General features: G+C 41.0%; 1 protein-coding gene across 6 annotated transcripts in view; it reads right to left on the minus strand.

The window, feature by feature from the left end:
• The window catches only part of DSE (dermatan sulfate epimerase), a 33,333-nt gene that overhangs the window by 11,892 nt on the left and 484 nt on the right, over positions 1-20,957 (minus strand). For 2 of the 6 annotated variants that reach the window (XM_014964767.1, XM_014964766.1), the window contains exons 2-3: positions 20,511-20,574; positions 7,651-8,113 (exon numbers count right to left, since the gene is read on the minus strand). In XM_014964767.1, the coding sequence (XP_014820253.1) occupies positions 7,651-8,060 (410 nt within the window). In that variant the 5' untranslated portion in view covers positions 8,061-8,113; positions 20,511-20,574. Of the gene's footprint in view, positions 1-7,650; positions 8,255-8,316; positions 8,409-12,704; positions 12,830-20,510; positions 20,575-20,957 lie in introns of those variants that run through there. The other 4 variants (XM_014964768.1, XM_014964770.1, XM_014964769.1 and 1 more) reach the window with 4 other exon arrangements.

Raw genomic sequence — 20,957 nt, forward strand, 5'->3', positions numbered from 1 at the left:
AAAAATGAGTTTTCAGGACTATCTATTAACTTCTCTGCTTTGAAATAGTAAAGAAAAATTGTGTGTATTTATACAAATAAAGATAGGTAAAAACATGCAGATGTTTTGCATTGGAAAACAGCTATTTTCTAAGCATCTCAGAAGTAAAACTTAACATCAGATAGTATGAACCTCAGCTTAGCAATTAACCGTGTCTAAAGACAGCAAGTAACCTTTACCTCAATGCTGCATTAGCCTCTTCAGCCTTTTAAAGGTATCAGATGTTACAAAAAAAGAATCCAAAGTAAATAAAAACATCTATAATGGATTCGTTAGCGTAGAGCATCTAGTTAGTTACAAACAGAAGCACACTTAGCAAAGGCAACTGTTTGAAAAATTCTAGAACATTTTTAAATAACAGCTAAATCATAAATGCATCCTTACAGACAGTAAAAAAAAAAAAAAATAAAAAAAATATTATTTTTATACTTAAATGCCTTTACCTGTATATGAAAGTGGTGCCTACCTGGAAACTTGAGAAGTTTATAAAAGAGCAAAGAGGGCTTAATGGGTTTGCTCCCTAATGGTCAGATTCCATGAACATCCAAAGACATAGGCTTCGTTCTGCACAAAGAAGTGCTGTCTGGACAAATTCTGTGAATGGCACAGACAAATACACACCTGCGGTGTTCTTTTAAGTTCTTGTCATGTGTGCCATATAAAATATTTTATTTTAAACATTTAGAGCTTGATATAAATCCTCCTTGAAGGAACTGGAGAAATAAAGAGATCGTGGATGAGGTTGGTACTATGGATAAGTAGTATAGTTTTCTTACATGCATTGAGAATTTCAGCAAGGTGCAACATGGGTTTCTCTTTCAGATTTGCCACCTTCTACACGGAACTATGAATTTGAAGAGGGGGTTAAGACCCAGTTCTTCAGTCATCATTTATGATGTCAACCATCATGCATGCACTGCATTTCCAAGGCTGAGAGTGTACACACCACCTTCACTAACTAAATGCAATTCCATGCTCTAATTAAGTATACCAATTGTATAAAATTTTGGAGGGGATGTAAAAATCAACATAATCAACCAGAAAAAAATGTGGTAAGATTACCACAACCTCCCCATTTCTTGACAACATTCCTAATGCTACTAACGTCTCTTCTCTCAGTAGAAATGGTTCTCTGTATCTTTCCCTTATTTCTCTCTACTAATTACTTCCCTACTGAAACCAGAAGTATTAGCACTTCTCTAGCAAGTACAAGCCAAGAGGGAAAATTCACTGTCTGCAGTTCAAGGCAGGATTTGAATCAAAATCTCCTGACTGAGTTCCCTGATCACGGTCTGTGGGATGTTTAGAATTGCCTTTCCTTCACTTTGTATCCATTTCTTAAAAACAAATTGAAGTAAACAGGAAGACAATACCCTCAAGCTTGAGAAACAGAACACCCTTCTAGGCAGTGTGAGATCTGATTTCTAGCCTCCATGTCAACAAGTAACATGGCATCACTGCATGCAAAATGAAGCATTAAGCACATCCTGACACATACGTTACACAAGTAATCCACATCCTGAAGTTTAAAGCTCCAAACTTTCCCATGACAAATTACTTACTGCAGAACAACTCTTGAAGGTTGAGGGCAGGTGAAGCTAACGACTGAAGGAAGCCTGCCAGTGCTCCCTCCTCAGCACCGAACCCCTCACTCTCACGAGAGGGATACAGAGGAAATGAGTCAAGGCTCTTTTCTAAAGGCTTTCAAGTGGAAACTAGTCCAAGGGCAACCCTCCAGTGCGTTTTGGTGCAATCTAACTTAGACGTGGTAGGCAGCTAATAGCATGGTTGAGTTTAATGCACATTAAATGTCAAGCGTGGATGCAAATGCGGCATGTAATAGAGCCAACTGACTTCTTGATCCTGAAACTGACTGCATAATCGTACAGTCCTCCCAGTGCCAGTGGCAATGACGATGCCCTGGAACTCCACAGACCCTTGCTATTGTTCTGACCCACTTTGAGGGGAAGGAGATGCAGCTTTAAACCTCCCATCAGGCAAAGGAAAGAAATATTCCCCTGTGGCCAGCGGGAGTATACATACCAAGAGGGAGTATACCTATGAAGGGGAATGGGACCACCAACATTTATTTTATAAACTAGACTCAATTTTCAGTATTTTTCTTACAAAACCTCCAAAACAAAATATTTTCTTTTGCTTAAATGGAATATTTTCTTCATGAGAAGAACAATATCTTCCAATTTTTGTTTTGGAAAGTAAAAACAAAAATTCTTTAAAAAAAATGTTTCATCCAAAACAACCTCTCAGCTTTCACCCTTTCCACATTTTTCTGGTTGGCTGCCAAAACAAAACCCCCATTATCTGCACAACCTAAGTGCTCCGTCATTTGCAACAACAAAAATGTTAAGAATAAAGAAAGTCCTTGAAACACGGATGATTTATATTTCCGGTGTCTAAGGTAAAAGATGACAATTCTGCCCCTATCTCTTTACCAGTCGCGTTTCAGCAGCAGCCAGACGTGCTCGTGTTCATTGCAGCTCAGTTCACAGGAAGACAGGCAAAGGAGTGGTTACATGTAAAGGGCTACATTCATATCAATATGGAAAAAAAAAAAAAGGCAACACATAGACAACATTTTTCAGAAGTTTTAAGAGCTTCCTGTAGAAGTAGGGTTGTATTGCTTAGGTGTTGAGGAGGGAACCAAATCTTTACTCCTTTGGAAACCTTCATCTACTTTCTATCCTCATTCTCTCTTTTCCCCATAGGTTTACAATCATCATTCTGCTGCTTCTAAAGCTTCTTTCAGATCCTCTTCTCTCGTTTTTGGCTTTTCACAAAAGGGTCCATTCACACTGGGCTCGCTCTTAGTATCAATCATGATCCTTCTGTGTTGACACATTAATAAACAAGAACTGAGTCTGTTTTAGTAGTTCTCAGTGCCTTATTAAGCAGTCACAGAAATGTAGTTATGTTATTATTTCAACAGATTTACGCTAGCTCTTCTTGTAGCAAATTTTTATACCAGGCATGCCAAAGAGTGAGCTCCCTGTAGCTACCACAGAACTTCAGCATCAATTTATCTCCCAGAGACCCTAGCAATTAAAAAAGAAGGTATAAAAGAAACCCTTAGAAATCCAGCTAGCCATTTAATTTCAGTCATACACAATTTCCACTTTTAAATGCTACATATTAAAAAGATAAAAAGAGCGTGAGGGTTTGATATTTCACTTACTAACATAATATGTATTCCAGATACCAAAATCATTCTCCTACCCTTCTTTTTCTTTTCCTTCCTCCCTGTAGGAGACTATATCAGCATTCCCCAAGCTTCTTTTATACTAACTTCTATGCTGCAGTCTTGTAAAACCCTCCTAAGTTTTCTTTGAATGTGACTGCTTGTTGGTTATTGGGAGTCAAACAGATGTTCTAAATTTGTGGCATCAGCACAGAGATGCACATTATTTCAACTCGGCACATGTGAACATATTTTAGTTGTACATTTATCTACGTATTTAATTTTTTATGTATTTTTACATTGTAATCCGTACTGTTCAACACTGAGCACTATCTGGACACTAACAGCAATGGTCCTATAGCACGCTCCAATACTTTTAATAAATAGGGAGTAACAGAAGGGTATAGAATTGCTGGCTAATAAGAAATAGCAGGAAGCTCAAAGATTTGTCATGCCGAAGCCTCCCGTTAGCTTCTCCTTACTTGCTGCTATTTCCTTGGAATGTTTGCACGTGCTCGACAGTAATTATCTCCCCTATGAAAGCCACAGAGCCAGGCTTTCTGTCAAATCCCACACCTTACTGCACATTGGTAACATACTTGTCTTTGGAAATGGTGCGTCAACTATGTGCCAACAAAAAACAAAAAAAAAAAAAAAAAAAAAAAAAAAAAAAAAAAAAAAAAAAAAAAAAAAAAAAAAAAAAAAAAAAAAAAAAAGAAAAGAAGGTACAGAAATCTCTTGTCCATCAGTTGCAGATCTCTCCTGTCCATCTCTCCTCCTGTAAGAAGGGTGCAGAATTTGTGAACTTCTAAGGCATCTGTTTATAAGGCAGGCTTAGTAAAGAAGGGGGTTTTTCACTGCTTTGTCCCAAACACAGGATCTGACTGGACTCTTATTTCTGCACGATGTGTGACTCGGATTACATCACTCGCTCGGTGCGGGAAGGGGCCGAGGCAGCATATGGAAAGAATCAGGAGTACAGACTCCCTCGGCCAAAAACCCACTTCTGGTAGGGAGTGCTCCAGGGGACAGCCAGAGATAAAATGCCAGAAATCGCATCTATATCCTCTGTTCTCTGTAAAATAAGATAACATGGCTTACATACAAGGACAAACTTTCCCTAAGGTTTTAGACAGCACCTAGACACCAAATCCCAGGAAAACGTAGCAAGTTATTTAACACCAGCTTTGACGTTTTACAGGCAAAACCATTAAAGTTAATCTATTTTTATTGAAATATTAATGCACTGTGTTTCCTTGCTTTTGCTAGTCTCCAAAACATCATCCGTTCCCATATGATTTTGGGTGATTGTTATGGTTAGCTATTAGCCATTGCTCCTTTGTTTATTTTAAAATGTAAACCTACTCCAGGATGTGGCAATTACGGATGCTCTGTTATTAGCAGCGTGCCTATCAAAGTCCATTGTTATGACAAACGGCTCAAGCTCTGTTAGCCTACATGAATAGGAACTCAATTAAGGGTGTACTTTATTATGTGACATAAAATGACTACTGTAATAGATGAGAAAGACAAAAGTGCTTAATTATGTGCATCTTCCCTGCACATATCAATTGCCAGCAGACTTTCTCATAACCATATCTTGAGATATTGCACCATATTTGGACTATTGATGAATATTGCTAATGTAAAGATAAAATTTAAAGTGTCAGTCTGCTTAATCTCCTGGCATTCTGGGACAAATATCCAGTGACATTTTAAACTATATTTATTTTATTCAACTACTGCACACACTATCAAAATATACTTTCATTTTCTGGTAAGGCTTAAGTTTTATTTAATATTGCCACAAAAATTAGAGGAAATTCATCTAACTGGATTGATTTTTATTTTTTTTTTTTAATTCTACAGCTATTTTAGAGTCAATCCTATATCAGCAGAAGTCAAAAGAAATCCAGATTATACTGTTGAAAGAATCAAACTGCCAGCAGGGAATCTATATGACCACCAGACTTAACTTTCCAACACACATTGATCAATCTGTCAGTGATAAAAAGACATTTTTCAGGCAATTTTCATGGCAGTTTGGGCACCTACATTACAGAGGGAATCTAGGGAGAGAAAAGTTCCTCTAATCTACTCATCTTACTGATCTCTCTGGACAAGCCTTCTTTACTGATGACAGAAGGAGTTTTGGCAGGTACGTCTCCTAACATTCAAGGCTCTAAACTTAGGCAACATCAAAGCCACTCCTTCTTTCCACTCTCCTGATCAAAACACGTGTGCCTTCAAATTATATTACAAATGTTATCCTTGTTAAATATCACCGAGAATCCTATTTTCCCTAAAGTCCAAGGAAAACTAAATGCCTAAATAGACCGGACAGCTTCTTTTTTAAATTCCATTACTGTACATTGCCAGAAGAGTTCCTGTACAGTCTTACGCAGTGCTTGAGATGCCGTAACATCCAAACCCCTGCTAGCAGTGCTTAGGACACAGCCCTCCTGTTTACCATGTTTATTCTCCTGGTCTTATCCTAAATGGAGAAATGTGCGCAGTAACATGTTTTGTGTTACTTTTTAGTTGAGTTTCTTTGGAAAAACAGATTCACATCATCTGTCTGGCCACTCCTTCAGCTGCTGACCTACTTGAGCAAAGCCAGACAGAGCAGTACATGCCTTGGAGATGTGACATTTCTACAGTTTCCTTAAAACTACTGTTGGACAAAGGAGAGGGATCTGTATTATTGCCATCACTGATGGAGTTATAGTGTGAACTCCACATTGACAGCATTCAGCCATAAGTCCTTAGGGGAAAAACAAAAATGGAAACCAGATCCATGTTTCTGTGACAGCATTTGAAAAGCTGGCCAGTTGGAGGCTATAGAATGGGCAGCTTGCCCCAGCCCTAATTACCTATGTTTCTCATTTTCACCTTCTGTACTTCCCCTACTAAGCACATTGCATGTGCGTATTTTGCAAAGCAGAGAACCTTGATTAAACCTTGATTGGTTGCTGAATGACACGTCTACATCAGAATAAAAAGATGGGAAAAGCATGGCTTCTCTTTCACTGAGGTAACACAAGATACTTGCTTGAGAAAAACAGTTGTTCGGGGGAGGTATATATCATCAAAGCTAAGTGGAAATAGGGTATCTGCTCAGTTCTGACTGGGATCTGGTCAGCTGGGACAAAGGGGAACATTATGGCAAGGGACAGAGAAACCACAATTAATCCAGAGCAGGAATCGCAGGACACAAGGAACTGAAATGAGGTTATTGAGACAGTGAGTGAGATGTAGGCAACTAAGAGAGACAGACACAAATATGTTCCACTACTCAAAATATTACTTGCTCCTCTTTCTTATTGCATTAAAACAGATGGCCATGTAACTATGCATTTACACTACCCACAACAAGATAAGAAAGTGCAAACAATGAAACTTGGGAGGATGGTGTTGAATTTGGGGCAGTCTGTAGGTCCTGTTGGAGATGGTTACACATCCTTGCATTCACCTCTGTATAGCTCTATCCCTCTGCCAGCGTGCCAGGAGAAACACAGACTGCCTCTGGAGGTAAGTAAGACTGCAGCTCTGTATTGCTATGCTTCAGTGGAAGATTTTGGAAATTACCACCATCCCATTGCGCCAATACTTTTCTTCCCAATTCCCATCTGCCCTCTCTTCTATGGCATGCAAGCCACTTAAGCCCAGCACGTTCCTTCTCTCTCTCACCACCTCTTTTATTCTAGCTCCTGTATTTCTGTGGCATTCACCACTTTAATACATGGTATAGGGAACCCCCAACACTGTAGTGCCTTTTAAACCATGCCCATCAGGAGGACATGGATGCCCAGTTATGCTAGCTCAAACCCAGCAAAATTCCAACGATGGTCCATGGATGAATGCTGTTTATAGGACACTACTAGTTGGTCTTAACCCAAAGAAGTTAAGGAATAGTAGTCTGAGCAAAGAATAGTGCTTGAACAGTTAATGCTTCTTCCTGTGCTGACTTGAAAACTGACTCAGGCTTCTTCTGAGCTGTTGCTATCACAGCAGCGATGACAGAGGGGAGCAGTATCCCATCACTTTTTTTTTTTTTTTTTATTTACAGCAATGAGGATGGCTTGAAAACTGACTCAGGCTTCTTCTGAGCTGTTGCTATCACAGCAGCGATGACAGAGGGGAGCAGTATCCCATCACTTTTTTTTTTTTTTTACTTTACAGCAATGAGGATGGTACACAAAGCATTAACTTGCAACTGGGTAAGTCCAGGGAAGGTAAAAAGCTGTGTGTCACTGCTGGTCCAGATGAGGGTAAATGAATTCAGCAAAGTAGTCACTGTTAAAGTGAACGTTAGAACAAATGAAATAATTTAAGCAATTCACTCATCCACTCATTCCTCCAACTGCAAACAACTTTAAGAACAACTTTAAAAAAAAAAAAAGACAAAAATCTACCAACTAGGCTGAGCCGCCATCCTCTCCATGTAATCCTTGGCCATGTTGACAGCCTCGATGTTTTCGGGGTAGAGCACACAGAACATCGCCAGGGCCCCGAGGTTGTTGCCATAAATTTCATTCCACCGAGCGCTGAACTCCTTCGGGTCCCAGGGCGGGAGGTACTCCAGGGGGTTGGACAGCATGGTTTGCACTGCCTCAATCAGACGAGCCGCGATGTGCCGGTGCGTGGTGGCAGCCTGGAGACGCAGGGCCTCCACGTCCCCTTTGGAGAAGTAGAGCATGGGGTAGCTGTCGTAGTTGGCGTTGACAAAAGGAAGCATGGCGTCCTCCCTGGCGCCGTAGGCAAAGGCGACGCAAACCGCGTGTATGAAAAACACACTTGGGGCTCCCCGTGTGTGAGTCCTCATTGTGGCATCAGATCTCCAAGTCTCAGTGGCAGCCAAACCATCTTTGAAATATCCTACGGCAGATGGATGTCAAAGAGAGAGTTAGAAAACGAATCCACGAGACGCTATAATTCAGTATGCTCTCTAGCAAATATGATTCCATCTAGACTTAAAAAAAACCCCAATTATTGTCCAGGTCACTTCCAAATCATTTCTGTGTGAATACTCCAGACAAAACACCTACTGAGCAATCCACCCTAAAGAAAAACCTGCGCACTTTGAAGAAAGCTCCTCCCTCACACATCTTCCCCTCCAGTGGCTGATAGGAGGCAAAGGATCACACTGACAGCTCTTTTACTCGAGATTTCAAATAAATGGCAAGGCTGCCTAACAAGCAGCAGTGCTGACTGTACTGGCAAGAGGAGAGGGGCGGGAGGGGAGGAGGAAGGGGGAGAGCCAGGGGGACCGTGCTGGCGGCAGCCAAGCCTGCGTGCTGCCTTGGCTGATGTGAGCAGCTGGAGAGGGAAGGATGAGGAATGCTGGAGGTTTGCGCTGGGGTCATTTTATACAGCGCTTGAGGCCTCCGGTTCTGACACGTCCTCGTTTGCAAAAAAAATAAAAAAAAAGAAAGAGAGGAGAGAGAAAGACAGAGCGGCAGAACCTCAGAAAAACAGCTGAAATACCTTGCCTTTAGGGCATTTACATTTTTTGCAGCATTATTACTATTATTATTATTATTATTTTTTTTCTAAGGGGCTCTCCATTTTGCAAGTGAAGATTTACTGCCAGCTACCAAGAAGGCTGAACATTAAATTAAAGCGCATATTTTCCTACATGCAAAACTTCTCAAAACACCTTCAAATGGCAAATCTATGCAGAGGTTAAATACAAGTATTTAAAATAGTAAGTTACTTTGTAAAAATTATCAACTATCTGGGCCTTAAGTCTCAGATAAAACGTGGCCCGGATTCCCCTGAGGAAAGCCAGCAAATTCCTAGAATTCTTCCGAGGGGAAAGGTTACAGAAAGCAGGCCCAAGAGAGACAGTTTTATGTAAATAATGAGCAGTAGTTTTCAATTATTAAAAGGAGAAATAGACAGAAGGAAAAAAAGCCCTAAAAACAAATATGAAATGTTTTTTCCCATGGAAAACCTGTTTCATAGGATTCAGTCATAAAACTCGTAAGAAGCTGAAGTACAAAGCAACCTTTTATTTCTCCCCATAGCTCCCTACCTAGAGATGCCAAAATTTTCTAACAGAAACCTAGGCTGCTAAAACCTTATTTAGAGACCCACGTCCTGATTCAATAGTGTCATTAATATGTACATAGGCAATAAGACAACCCTCATAGACTGGTCCCTCAACAACTACCAGGTACACAGACACTTTAGGTGCTTGTGTTCAGCTCCCAAAATTAATTTTGGAGCAAGCAACTTTGGCAAAGAAGAACATCTTTTCTTGTGAATTCCTGCCTAGGGTAAAAATAATATTGCACCCTATAACTGCCTACAGTTATATATCACAGTCCATAGCATAATTGCTTTAACAGAGCCTAATGGAAGATGACATTTCATAGTATTTTAATGCATTTTGCAGGTAAGTTTTGCTCTTTCTTGGATGTAAACCAATCATTACAGGACACATTAGGGAGATCACAGTGTGGTTTATTTGATAACAACTTTTACTGTATCTACATATTCTCTCACCACATACACAGAAACATACATCATAGTTTATCCAAACATACTCAAGTCGACTTATATTCTCATCTATAAATAAGGAAATCATACAACAGTATATTTTGAAAGGAAGGAGGTAAAAAATGGCCAAAGCGGTACACCATGTTTGAACCACGATGTATTTTTTCTAACTGTTGAGAAGAACTGCTTTTTTATAGCTAAAAACAAACACAACACCACACAATTTTTTAAAAGCCTATATGATGCTTTAGAAATGGGGCAGAGGAAAGAACCTAAAAAAAAAAAAAACCCTCAAAAAAAGCACCCAAAAATGCCTGTAACTTTTTCTGTGATCATCATACATTAAAAGAAGTTTCCTGGCTTACACAATCACAAAAAAATCCCAGCTAGCAGTAAGGACTTTGTGCATTCTTTTCCTTGGTTTGATTTCTAAGTATTTCTGCACATCAATGAGAATAAAGCACATACATAAATTTAGGGGTGGCTTTAAGAGTTCCCTAAATTAGGGTCTTTCTGACCAGAGATTAGGGAATATAGAGAAGGCTGCCCAGAACTCCCTCTTTGTAAACCTAGACACACATTTCCCAGAATTTCACCATCATCAAACACCTCCAGTGTTGTCTAAAATGTATAGTCCATGTTTTAAGAATTCATTAATGCCCTTATTTCTCCCTTTATGCACGTGTGCATTTAATAGAGAAAGTAAATCCTTTTTACACCGTGTACATGAAAAGCAACCACCATACCACACTGTTTAGACAACAATAGCGTAACTGGAAAACAGATCTATAATATAGTCATAGGTAGCACATCCAGAGTCCGGGTCTGGAAGAAAGTCAACAGGGAGTGACAAAAGCAGGACTACAAAGTCATTCTTATTTATTCTTGGTTAAATCACACTGATATATTCCTGTCATATGAAGACAATAGCCCATGGCAGCCACGACTCGGTAAGGTCAGTGAGCCCTGTCATATCTTCACAGGGCTCAGCTTGGTGTGACTGGTGGATGGGAGGAGGCAGCAAGAGAGGAGTCCATCTTCCTTTCCATGCAAACCTCCGTGGAGCCACCAGCCACAATCACGTGGTGAGAATCACCCACATGAGAGCCCGGGATGGCATGGCTATGGCTCAAACTGTGCTACAGAGAACGAGGAGACAGACAGATGTTCCACATTCTCATCTGTGATGTCCTTAATAGCAGGACCAGCAAGGTAATAACAAAAACAATCACAAATCTCCAAACAGAATAAACACGTGGATTTGCAATAAAACCTAGCCCAGAGAGTGAGGAAATACGAACTGGATGGTTCTGGGTACAGCCATGACAAACAACCCCCACGGGGATTTCAAATGGCAGAACTGCCTTCAACCACACACACCATCAAACACTTCGCTGGCCAGGACCACACCTGACCACACATTTCACTGACTTGTCCAGGTAAGTCCAGAGGGCTAATGTGCACAATCACCATTCCTCAGTTCAGTAACTGTTTAGAAACTAAACTGATTAAGATATATATAAAACCACTTACAAAAGAACTAAAGCACCTTTAGCAGAAGAATGTGACCGAAGTTAGTAACATTCAGGGACTACTTAAAATTTATTACAATGGTATAAATGTACTGGGGCAGGGGGTGAGAAGCCAAAAACACTGATGCAGAATCCATCTTAAACTGTGTTGAACTCCAGATTTTGACGTTTCCTTAGTTAACTTACTCGCATACTGAAAGCTAAAGAAACACACAGTACTGTTCAAAGCCACACATACAAACCTTGATTACCTGCATAGTTTCGGTGAAGCCAGACACACAGAGATAACTGTCCACATAACCTCCAACTTCGCAGTTGTGAGTTTACCTGCTACAAATTTGTTTGGCACACAGGGCTCAAAAGAATATGAGCTTGGGCTTTCTGATCGCTTAAATCACACTCACAATACCATTTTTTTTAAAAGTTAAAAGAATTTCTTGCTCTCATATTACACTACATCATTACCAGGCACATCTTCCAAGAAAAGCTTTACCAAGCAACTCAACCTTTTCTGAAAATGAGGGAGTTATAATTCAGTTTGGAAGCCATAATCTGATAAAGTATTAAAAATTAAAAGGAGAGTAAAGGATGTTTGCCCATGGAATAAAATTAGCTTTGAGAAGTCTCTCCTAGTCCTAGATTAAAAGAGCATTTGCCATTATTTCCACTCCATCGCTAGCAGAAACAAACACTAAAAAGCATCATTTATTCTAGAAAAAACAGACTAAATCTTAACTGCTGCAGTTCTCTCCATCTGCATCAGTGAGTAGATGTTCAACTGCAGCAAGAAAGAATATGGTAAAGCTGATGCCAGTAACTGACCTAGGCATGAGTATATATAAATAAGTTCAAAAAATACACTTGGTTTAATACCATATTTAAAGGAAAAAAGAAACGCTGTTTACTCCTGGCGCTTGGGTGCAGAAAGGCTACTCCAGGGGTGAGAGCAGAGGAGTGAAAGAGGGGCAGCAGAAGGATTGAGGAGAGGACAGCAGTGGGAGGACCATCAGCTGGCACAGCTATCCTTGAGGCACTCTGACCTTCTTGTGGATCATTACAAAAGTAAAACCACATAGAGAATCGTGGCTTTCTGCAGCATCAGTTCTGAAGAGCCACTATGCTTTGGGGATACTTTTTGCCGAGATGCTTGCATCACTTCTTAAAAAGCAGAAATTGCAGATGTCTCTGCTGGCATCTCCAACACTGCCCATGACTCACTTCGACATGGGGACCTCATCAACCTTTGCAGCCAGGGACAGAAAAGGTGGGATTTCTGGTGACTAGAACTTCCACAAACTGGAGGCATCATAACAGGTTACCCATGGTTTACTCAGGTTTCTGAATGAAAGAGCCTCCCAGGGCTGGGACACAAACAAGTCAGACCTGCCCACTCCATCACACCAGGAGTGACTGTCACAGCACAAAGTTCTCACCTGTGCTTGCCAGGGTCCTGGGCACTCCACCACCTCACTGCATGACCCACCAAGGTCCTGGGCCCTCTTCCATCTCACTGCATGACCCACCAAGGTCCTGGGCCCTCTTCCACCACACTGTGTACCTGTGGGAAGGCTAATACTCAAAGAGGAACAGGAGTCTCCAGCCAGAAGAAGGTTGATGGAGTTACACCCTCAGTGAGAGCTGGGCTTCCCACTGCCACACTATCTTCTTCTTCTAGATTGCTCAGGAGATGCCACAGGCGAGCTCCTGGAATCTCTGCTGCAGATATGCTGGCTTTCCTCTGAACCCCCCTGATAGTGCCTAGTTGTCTCCAGAGAGAGAGATAGGTCCTATGCTTGTAAGAAAAAAAAATATATATCAAAATTAACTAGTTTAAAACTCAAAATTACTACTTAAAGACTTACCTCCACAGATTTTACAGCCTTTTGTCTTCTTTTGGGCAGCTCCTATTTTCCACAAAGACTACAGTTCTCATTATTGCTACCTGAATTACCTCCCCAGGTGTTTGGTAAGAATTGTGTTCAAATATTTAATGGAAAATCTGTTCCACCATACTGACAAAAAAGAACATCTTCAGGTTCAGCCTGCAAAATTTTACCTTAGGCAGTGGCCTCCGAATCTGCAAGGACTTAACTTGTATAAATTTTTTGCATCACTTCTTGATAAATTATTCAAAGTGAAAGCAAGCTGCTTCTAATGCTTTGTCAGTTCAAAATTTCATGTTGAAAAAGTGTTACTCTAGTTTTGTCACAACTTAAATTACACGATAAGATCACCTTGTTAAGCTAAAGTACTAGCACTAAAAATAAAATAAACAATCTTCGCACCCAGTGCTAAACCAGGTAAGACAGTCATAGATATTTTAACAAGAAATGGTCAACCACCAGCAACAGCTGTGGCCATACCAATGCCATGGAACTAACAGGTTATGTTGCAATCAGATGCACGTGGTACCTTGTTCCACTAAATATAGATGGGGATGCATCTTTTTGGACCGATACTCACAGCTGCCAAAACGTAACTGTTTGCCACAAGGAGCACTGGGGCAGGTTAGATCACAGCGGAGAAAAGCAACCTGCTGCAGGAACTCTTTGTTTGGTACTTTGTCCAAATAACTCAAATCACTAGCAAATCTCTTCTAACAAAACTTATAACTTAAAACAAAAAAACGTGTCTTTGTACTATAACAATCACAACAAATCTACAGGCCAATGTCCTGAGCTGTACAGTTCCCATATCAGCACGTGGTACTGCCGAGTCCCCCTCAAAGCTGCAGGGCTGGACACTTGTGCAGGAAACTCCCATGTCCCAAGATAAGAGCAGTCAGGAGTCCTTCCTCCACTGCCCCTTCTCTCAGTCAGATAAAACACCATTGACCATTGGTCTTTCCAATAAAAATGCTGGAAAGGTGTAAGAATCACTGCTTACAGCTTGAGAAATGCCTATTATGACCTTAACCACCAGGGGACATTACTTCATTTCTTCCTCTGATTTTTTCCACCATGAGAAATATGCTACATCACAATTATATAATATCAAAGGTATTTAAAAGCTTAAATACTGACATCCCAAATATAATTCAGAATTAAACGTACAATAAAATAAACTATAGCTTGGGTACCAGGCGTTAGTATTGCACTTGTGTTGAAGCAATCTGAAATACCTTAAAAGAAGCTTTGGATCAACTTATATGTCTGAACAACAGCTGTGCTATGAAAATTGTAAAGACAACCAGAAGAAAACAGTTCTTATAGGAATTATCAATATATGACATCATGTCAACAGTCAAGATTTAAACTTCTGCCTGTCCTTTGATCTATGCCCAAATTCAATGGATCTATTTAGAGCAGTACACAGCCATCTGAAAGCATCATTCTAAGAGAAGGAAGGGTTGCATTCACTCTCCACCATGCTACAAATAGGAAAATACTTTGCAGTTGCTGTCTCAAGTTTACAGTAGGATGTGTACGGTATCTGCGATGGAAGTTTCATCAGTTTATTCCTTTCATTTAAAAGCTTATTTGCCAATTTTACCACTATATATAAATTTATAGGGTATACGCGCACTGAATGCATCACTTTTTCTCTGCCTCAAGCAAAAAGAAGATTTAAATTGTCTGCATGCCCAAACCATAATCTGGGAATTTGGAATTTTCCTCTATTTTATAATTTATCCTACTGTATAAATGCATTCTCAATAATTTGTTTTTGGTTGCACTAACATTACTATTCCTAACCCTTATGGAGATCTTTTGTTCCATACTTCACTGTATAGAATGAGTAAGAAAGTAATTTTGATATCCAGAATCCTGAAAGGGATGATTCCCGACCAGTACTGACATGCCTCTTAAAGCATCCACATTCAGTGAATGAAAGCTCAGGCACTTTTACCATCAAAGGCGTAAAACTATAAAGTACCACAGAAAGATTTGCTTTTGTTTTTTTGTGTTATCCTGAGCTGAAGTAGTTTTTAAAGGGAATTTCGGTAACGAAAAACATAGTTATTTTTTGCAGAAACATTTTCACAGAAGCTAGCAGTAACGGAAGACAGTTTGAGAATTTTCATATAGGCCCAAAGGATACATTAACTATGTTTGTCTGCTCCATTACTGTCCCAGAAGTCAACCCTGTGAACCACTCATCCATCCATTATATTATTACAGCACACAGGGAATTTCTGGGGCCTGGGACTACGATTGTCACGGAAACTGTCACACTGTCACTGCAGAAATACGGAGCAAAAGCAATTTGGGTGGTGACATGGGGTTAGTTCAGCAGCTGCTAGGAAGTAACGTGTCCTCTTGGCCCATGTGGGGAGCTGTAAGTCTGTGAACCCCTTGGTGCAGGGTATCAGGAGTCACCTGTGGGGCTTCCTCTGACACCAAGAGACAACCCAAAAGCACAACCATGCCTCAGGAGGGGAAGTGAGCAAAGGAAGAGATTATCTGAGGTAAACGAGAGCATGGTCCCATGCTCCCATGGTGGATCGAGCTGTATGACCCCACTGCAGAAGAAGAGCTGGGAAACCTTCAGAGGGTGGCTGCGCTGCACAGGAGGCACAAATAAAGGACGGGGCGAGTAGACGGGAAACAAAAAAATCATTCATACATGCAAAAAGGGAAAGCCAATTTTACTGCTGTCAAAACAAAATTCCTCCTGGTGCTTAATCCATCCCACTCAGGCTGCTGCGTGCCACGGAGCTTCCCTCACTTTTTAGGAGGCTGATTACAGCATCAGAAACTTCTGATAATGCAAGTAGTATTTCCATTTCTGACTTTAATTTCTATCCTTTTTTCCAACTCATCCTTCTTTGTTAGTCTTGAACTTTACTCTTCCAAATATTTGTAAATGTTTTAAGTCCCCTGGCCTGTTGTTCACCCCTACTATGTGTAGTTCGCTGTTTTCATCTTTCTTCATTGTTGTTTTAATTGTTGTTCATCCAACTGCCTCAAAGATGTTGGAAACAAATGAAATATTCCAGCTGGAGTTTTACAGAACTAGTTCTCACTCTCTGTATATCTGTATCTATCTACAGACTTCAGTAGCTAAAGATATCAAATAAATTATTTTTTTCTTATAAAGCATTTCCACAGGACATCATATTAATAGCCAGGGATTCTAAAACACATCACATCCTTCAGTTGCTATGGGATCAACTTTCATTTTAACTATGCTTCCCTATCCTGTTTATGACTCAGCCTTGCATAAAAAACTGTAGTATAATTTTAATTGTTATTTATGTTGAAGTATTGTGACAGCATGTAGGAGCACCAGCAAAGTCCATTTATGAACTTGAAAAGACTTCCATATCAGAAATTTAGATCAACACTTGGGTTTTATATTATCTACATCTATATCACCCTGTGTGTAGGCAGACCTCAAATGTGGATTCACGTAGAAGAACTCCTCCTCCTTTTGCTACAGGATAAATGCCTCTGTGTTTGCAGAACTACATCGTGCCACTCTACCCAGTAGTCACATCTCACTGCAGATCAATATATTGTTCATTATTATTGGTACAATTCTGTCATTACCTCCGCTGCTTTCAGCTGTTATGTCATTATAATATTGTTTATATACATATATGTATGTTTATATACATATATGTAGCATATAGTCTGTCTGCTTACCTATCCATCCATAGATAAAATACATATGTAACCAGAGGCAGCTGATCTTTTTCAAGGTACAAACTTGGAGAGACAATAAAATGTATTGTCACGTAGTTCCTTCGGGGTTATCACTACTGTCTCCGCTGCTGCCCAGAACAGGCTTGATAAAAAGTAACAATTACATTTTCATGGACAGAAGCCTCAAATACAGAGGGAGTTAGGCTACATTATTCCTACAAAATTTAGCTACAAATTGGCATGACCAATTTCTGTGAGTAGGCATCAACACAACCATTAAAGGTTAATTATGGAATTTAGAATTGTATAAGCTCATTTCTGACCTTGAGCTGTGCAGGCACAGCTCTCAAAGCAGAACTGAAACCTGACACATTGTTTTGGCAAAAAATGCAATGCGCCACGGTTACAAGGCTTTAAAATGACATGACATCCACAGAAATGCTTTTAAACAGCTTCTGAAAATGCTAGGCAGCCATCTGATTAGAAGACTTAATAATAACTTAATAATAAAACCTGGCATACCAGGTTTATATCAAACATTCAGCATTTTTACTATTTCTGATAAAACCCAACAAAACCAAAACAAGAACATACACCAGGACACCTGTGGTGAAAAAAAAATTGTATTAAAGTGTTGTTTGCCTGGTATGGAGATACAGCACCTGCCTGAGTCAAGTGTCCGAGGTCCCTACAATCCTGCTCCACACAATGCTATTGCTGATTTCTACTGTACACTCTGTGAGTCTGTGCGAGGGAAAAAACAGAAAAAAAGACCAAACAAAGGTAATTTCAGGCTGCGGACATAATGGCCGCATTGTGCCTGGGCTTTCACACCTGACCGTGTCCCCAGAGCGGATGAAAGCGTGATGTCAGCACCTGATGTGAGAAACTGCTTCCAGCACTCTGTCCTTCACCCCATTCCCCAAATGACCAGACCCTTGTGGCCAGCTCTGCCCTACCAACACTTTGCTTCTGCTAAACTTCTCCTGACAAAGCGTTCTTGAGAAAGGTCCCAGGTGACATCAGCTAAATTTCCTTTTTCCTAGCAGATGTTAATCCCTCCTCTGTTCTGTTCCCATCCTGAGCAGATAACAGAGTCTGGCTGAAGCAGAGCACGCAAGGGGTTGGGGTTTTTGCTAATGGAGCTCTGTCACACCTCCCCATATCCCTGCTGGGCTCAGCTGAGCTGACAGACATCAGTACAAAGCTTACCCATGCTTTGTAAGTACAAGAAAAGTAGCTCAAAGGGCGGGCTTTCTGCCAAATATGGAGTCTATTTATAATAAATACGTGGCTACAGTCTTAAACCATGGTGTCCGTTTGTGTTCAACAGTTTTAGGGGACTACGCTACCATAACTAAGCTATTTTGTATTCCTCAGCTGAATGGAGACAGCAAAGAAGGTGTAAACAGCCAGGACCAACTTGCTGCTGAGATATCATATTTACCAATTAAATACAACTTGCTAAGCAAAAGCCATATTCTCTTTCACTCTCCAGACACTCGGATTACCGAGTCTAAACCAGGATACAACAGTTACAGAAATGTGTTTCTTTATGTTTCTAATCCCTTCAGGGAAAAAAAACAACAAACAAACAAACAAAAAGCCCGGGAAAAAGGGTTTTATTTCTTGCAAAATGTCCAGGAACAATAGCAGTAGTAACTACTTTTCTTTCTGCTCATTGCTAGAGTATGTTGTGGGTGCCAGATGTGCAAGCTGCCACACACAAGCCGAGGAACGTGACTCAGTTTTAGCTGAATGCAATCACTTCTGAGAGAAGGGACACTTCAGTTCTACAGACTCATTTCCAGCTTCATTTAACCCCAGTTCTCAGACTGCCGGCTACTCATAGAGGTGACTATTTCTCCACCAGCACATAAGCTCACTGCCTTCATTCCCAACCCCACAGCTGGCTGGTGATGGGAATGACTTTCTACCACCGCTGACCTAAGCTTTATTTGAATCCAGTTTTGCAAAAGCGTTATGTGCTTGCTCTTACTGCACTTGAGGAAAAGAAATGGTACTCACAGACCTCACGTGCATGGCATTTGAGGTGAGCCTTTGAAGCTACCAGAACTGAGATCTCACTCTAAAACTACCTTTCAGTTACTCCTTTTTACTTTTAACTATATGCAACCTATTAAATCACACCTAACATTTAGCCAGGTAATTAAACACAGTTTCCTCTCCATTGTGGTGCAGACATTTACTAAATATCTAGTTACAACAAATAACAAACTACAACAAAAACTGACCTCAGTTGGGCAACTGAAATCTATCAACTATTACCACAGGCAATCAATTTGTTAAATTCATATATTTCTCCCTTTGCAACCCATATACTTTATGACCAAAGAAGAGGTTTTAGAAGAGTCTGGATATGAACATATAGTGGAAAACCTGCACACCAAGTGTCTTCTGATATACAGATATATTTTTAAACTGTTCTCATCTCTTCCTCGTGTACTAAATAACAGCACCCCTTTTTTTTTTATGGCAATTCAAAATTATGCAAAGTATCACAATCCTTCAAGCAAAACAACAAAACCAAACTCTTACTCTGAATAACAAGAAACAAAACCGAAACTTTGTTAAAGTAGCAGTAGTTCTGTCCCAATAAAATATGCTGTGATTAGTACATTTTAGTTTCACATCCCAGTGAAGTTTACAGAGAGTCAAGAAAATTCCTTTGCTAAGGGAACTGCTTCTTTATTGAGTTACATTAAAAACTTAGCTAATTTAGATGACTGAAGAAACACATATAAGCAATGACACACAGTAAAAGAACTCATATTTAAAATAATATTTAGCACTTCTGTAAAAAAAATGCACCCAAGGATCTCCCAGTAGTTATGAAACTAATTAATTAATTAAACTTCTCAACACCCCTCTGAAGCAAGCAAGCACATTTATCTGTTTTATGAGGAAGGAACCAGAGCCATGGAGAGGTGGAGTGACTGACCCGAGGCTACCCAGCAAGAGTCTTTCAGAGTCATAAACAGCATCTGAATTATTGATTCCCACTGCTGCCCTTCAGCTGAATTGTTCCTTTTTTGAAATACTGCACTGAGTTTTAATAATTGTTGGCATGATAAACATATGCGGAAATATTTAGCTGAGATTGTCTTTGTTTAGACTATATTAAAACTTTAGTGTTATGTAAATTGCAATTGATCTTCTAAGGGTGATCTCCAACTAATTGAGCATTATTTCCTGTGTTTCATTCACAATTGTATCTCTTTCTTATATTGCCGTTGCTCATGTCCAAAAAAAGAGGCCACTCCAGCTTGAAAATATCACAGCTTTGTTATTGTTTCAAGATGGAATGACAGGAAAGCAGAGAGAATGGCTACTTTCATTCATTCAAAGTGAATTTTAAGAGCTGGCATGGGATGCACCAAGTGATGATGATGATGCAGGGCTCTCACGCAATACCAGCTAAAGGAACCGCCGCTGGGTTGGGTCCTGGGGCTGAGGAGAGAGACCGGGCTCCCCGAGTGAACAACCGTGCTCCCAGGCCACTTACTTTCCCAAAAACACCAAAAAACCAAACCCCCCAGAGCAGCGGCAGGAAGTTGCACGGGGCAGATGGCTCTTTTCCTGTCTCTCAGCCTCCCTCGGTGCAAGACAAGGAAGGATGCTACCGCTCACCTTTCACACACGCATCTTTGGGAGGCTCAGCTCATTAGCCGGGGGCTCGGAGGCTCTTGCGGTGCTGCGGGAGAGCAGAAAGCTGTCACGCACGGCGCCCGGAGGTCCAGCTTTAAACCGAAAAAGCCACGTCTCCCCGCACGCACCCCCCCCGGGGCCAGGCGGGGCCGGCCCTGCTGGCTGTCCCGCACCTCGGGGAGGGTGCGGGGGTCCCGGCGGCGGGGTCCTGGCAGCCCCCCCGCCGCATCGCCCTCCGCTCCGACGTGGACGGCAGGGAAAAAAACCCCTGCCCGGCGGCTGCTTCCCCGCCGGACGCCCCCGGCCACCACCCCGCACCGGGCCGACCCGCACCCCGCTCCCCGGACCCGGTGCCCGTTAAACTTGGGGATCGGGACACAGGAGGCGAAGGGGAGCGCTGGGTCCGACTCTTCTCCCTCCCTCCTTCCC

This window comes from Calidris pugnax, unplaced genomic scaffold, assembly GCF_001431845.1.
Source record: "Calidris pugnax isolate Ruff unplaced genomic scaffold, ASM143184v1 scaffold219, whole genome shotgun sequence".
NCBI lineage: Eukaryota > Metazoa > Chordata > Aves > Charadriiformes > Scolopacidae > Calidris > Calidris pugnax.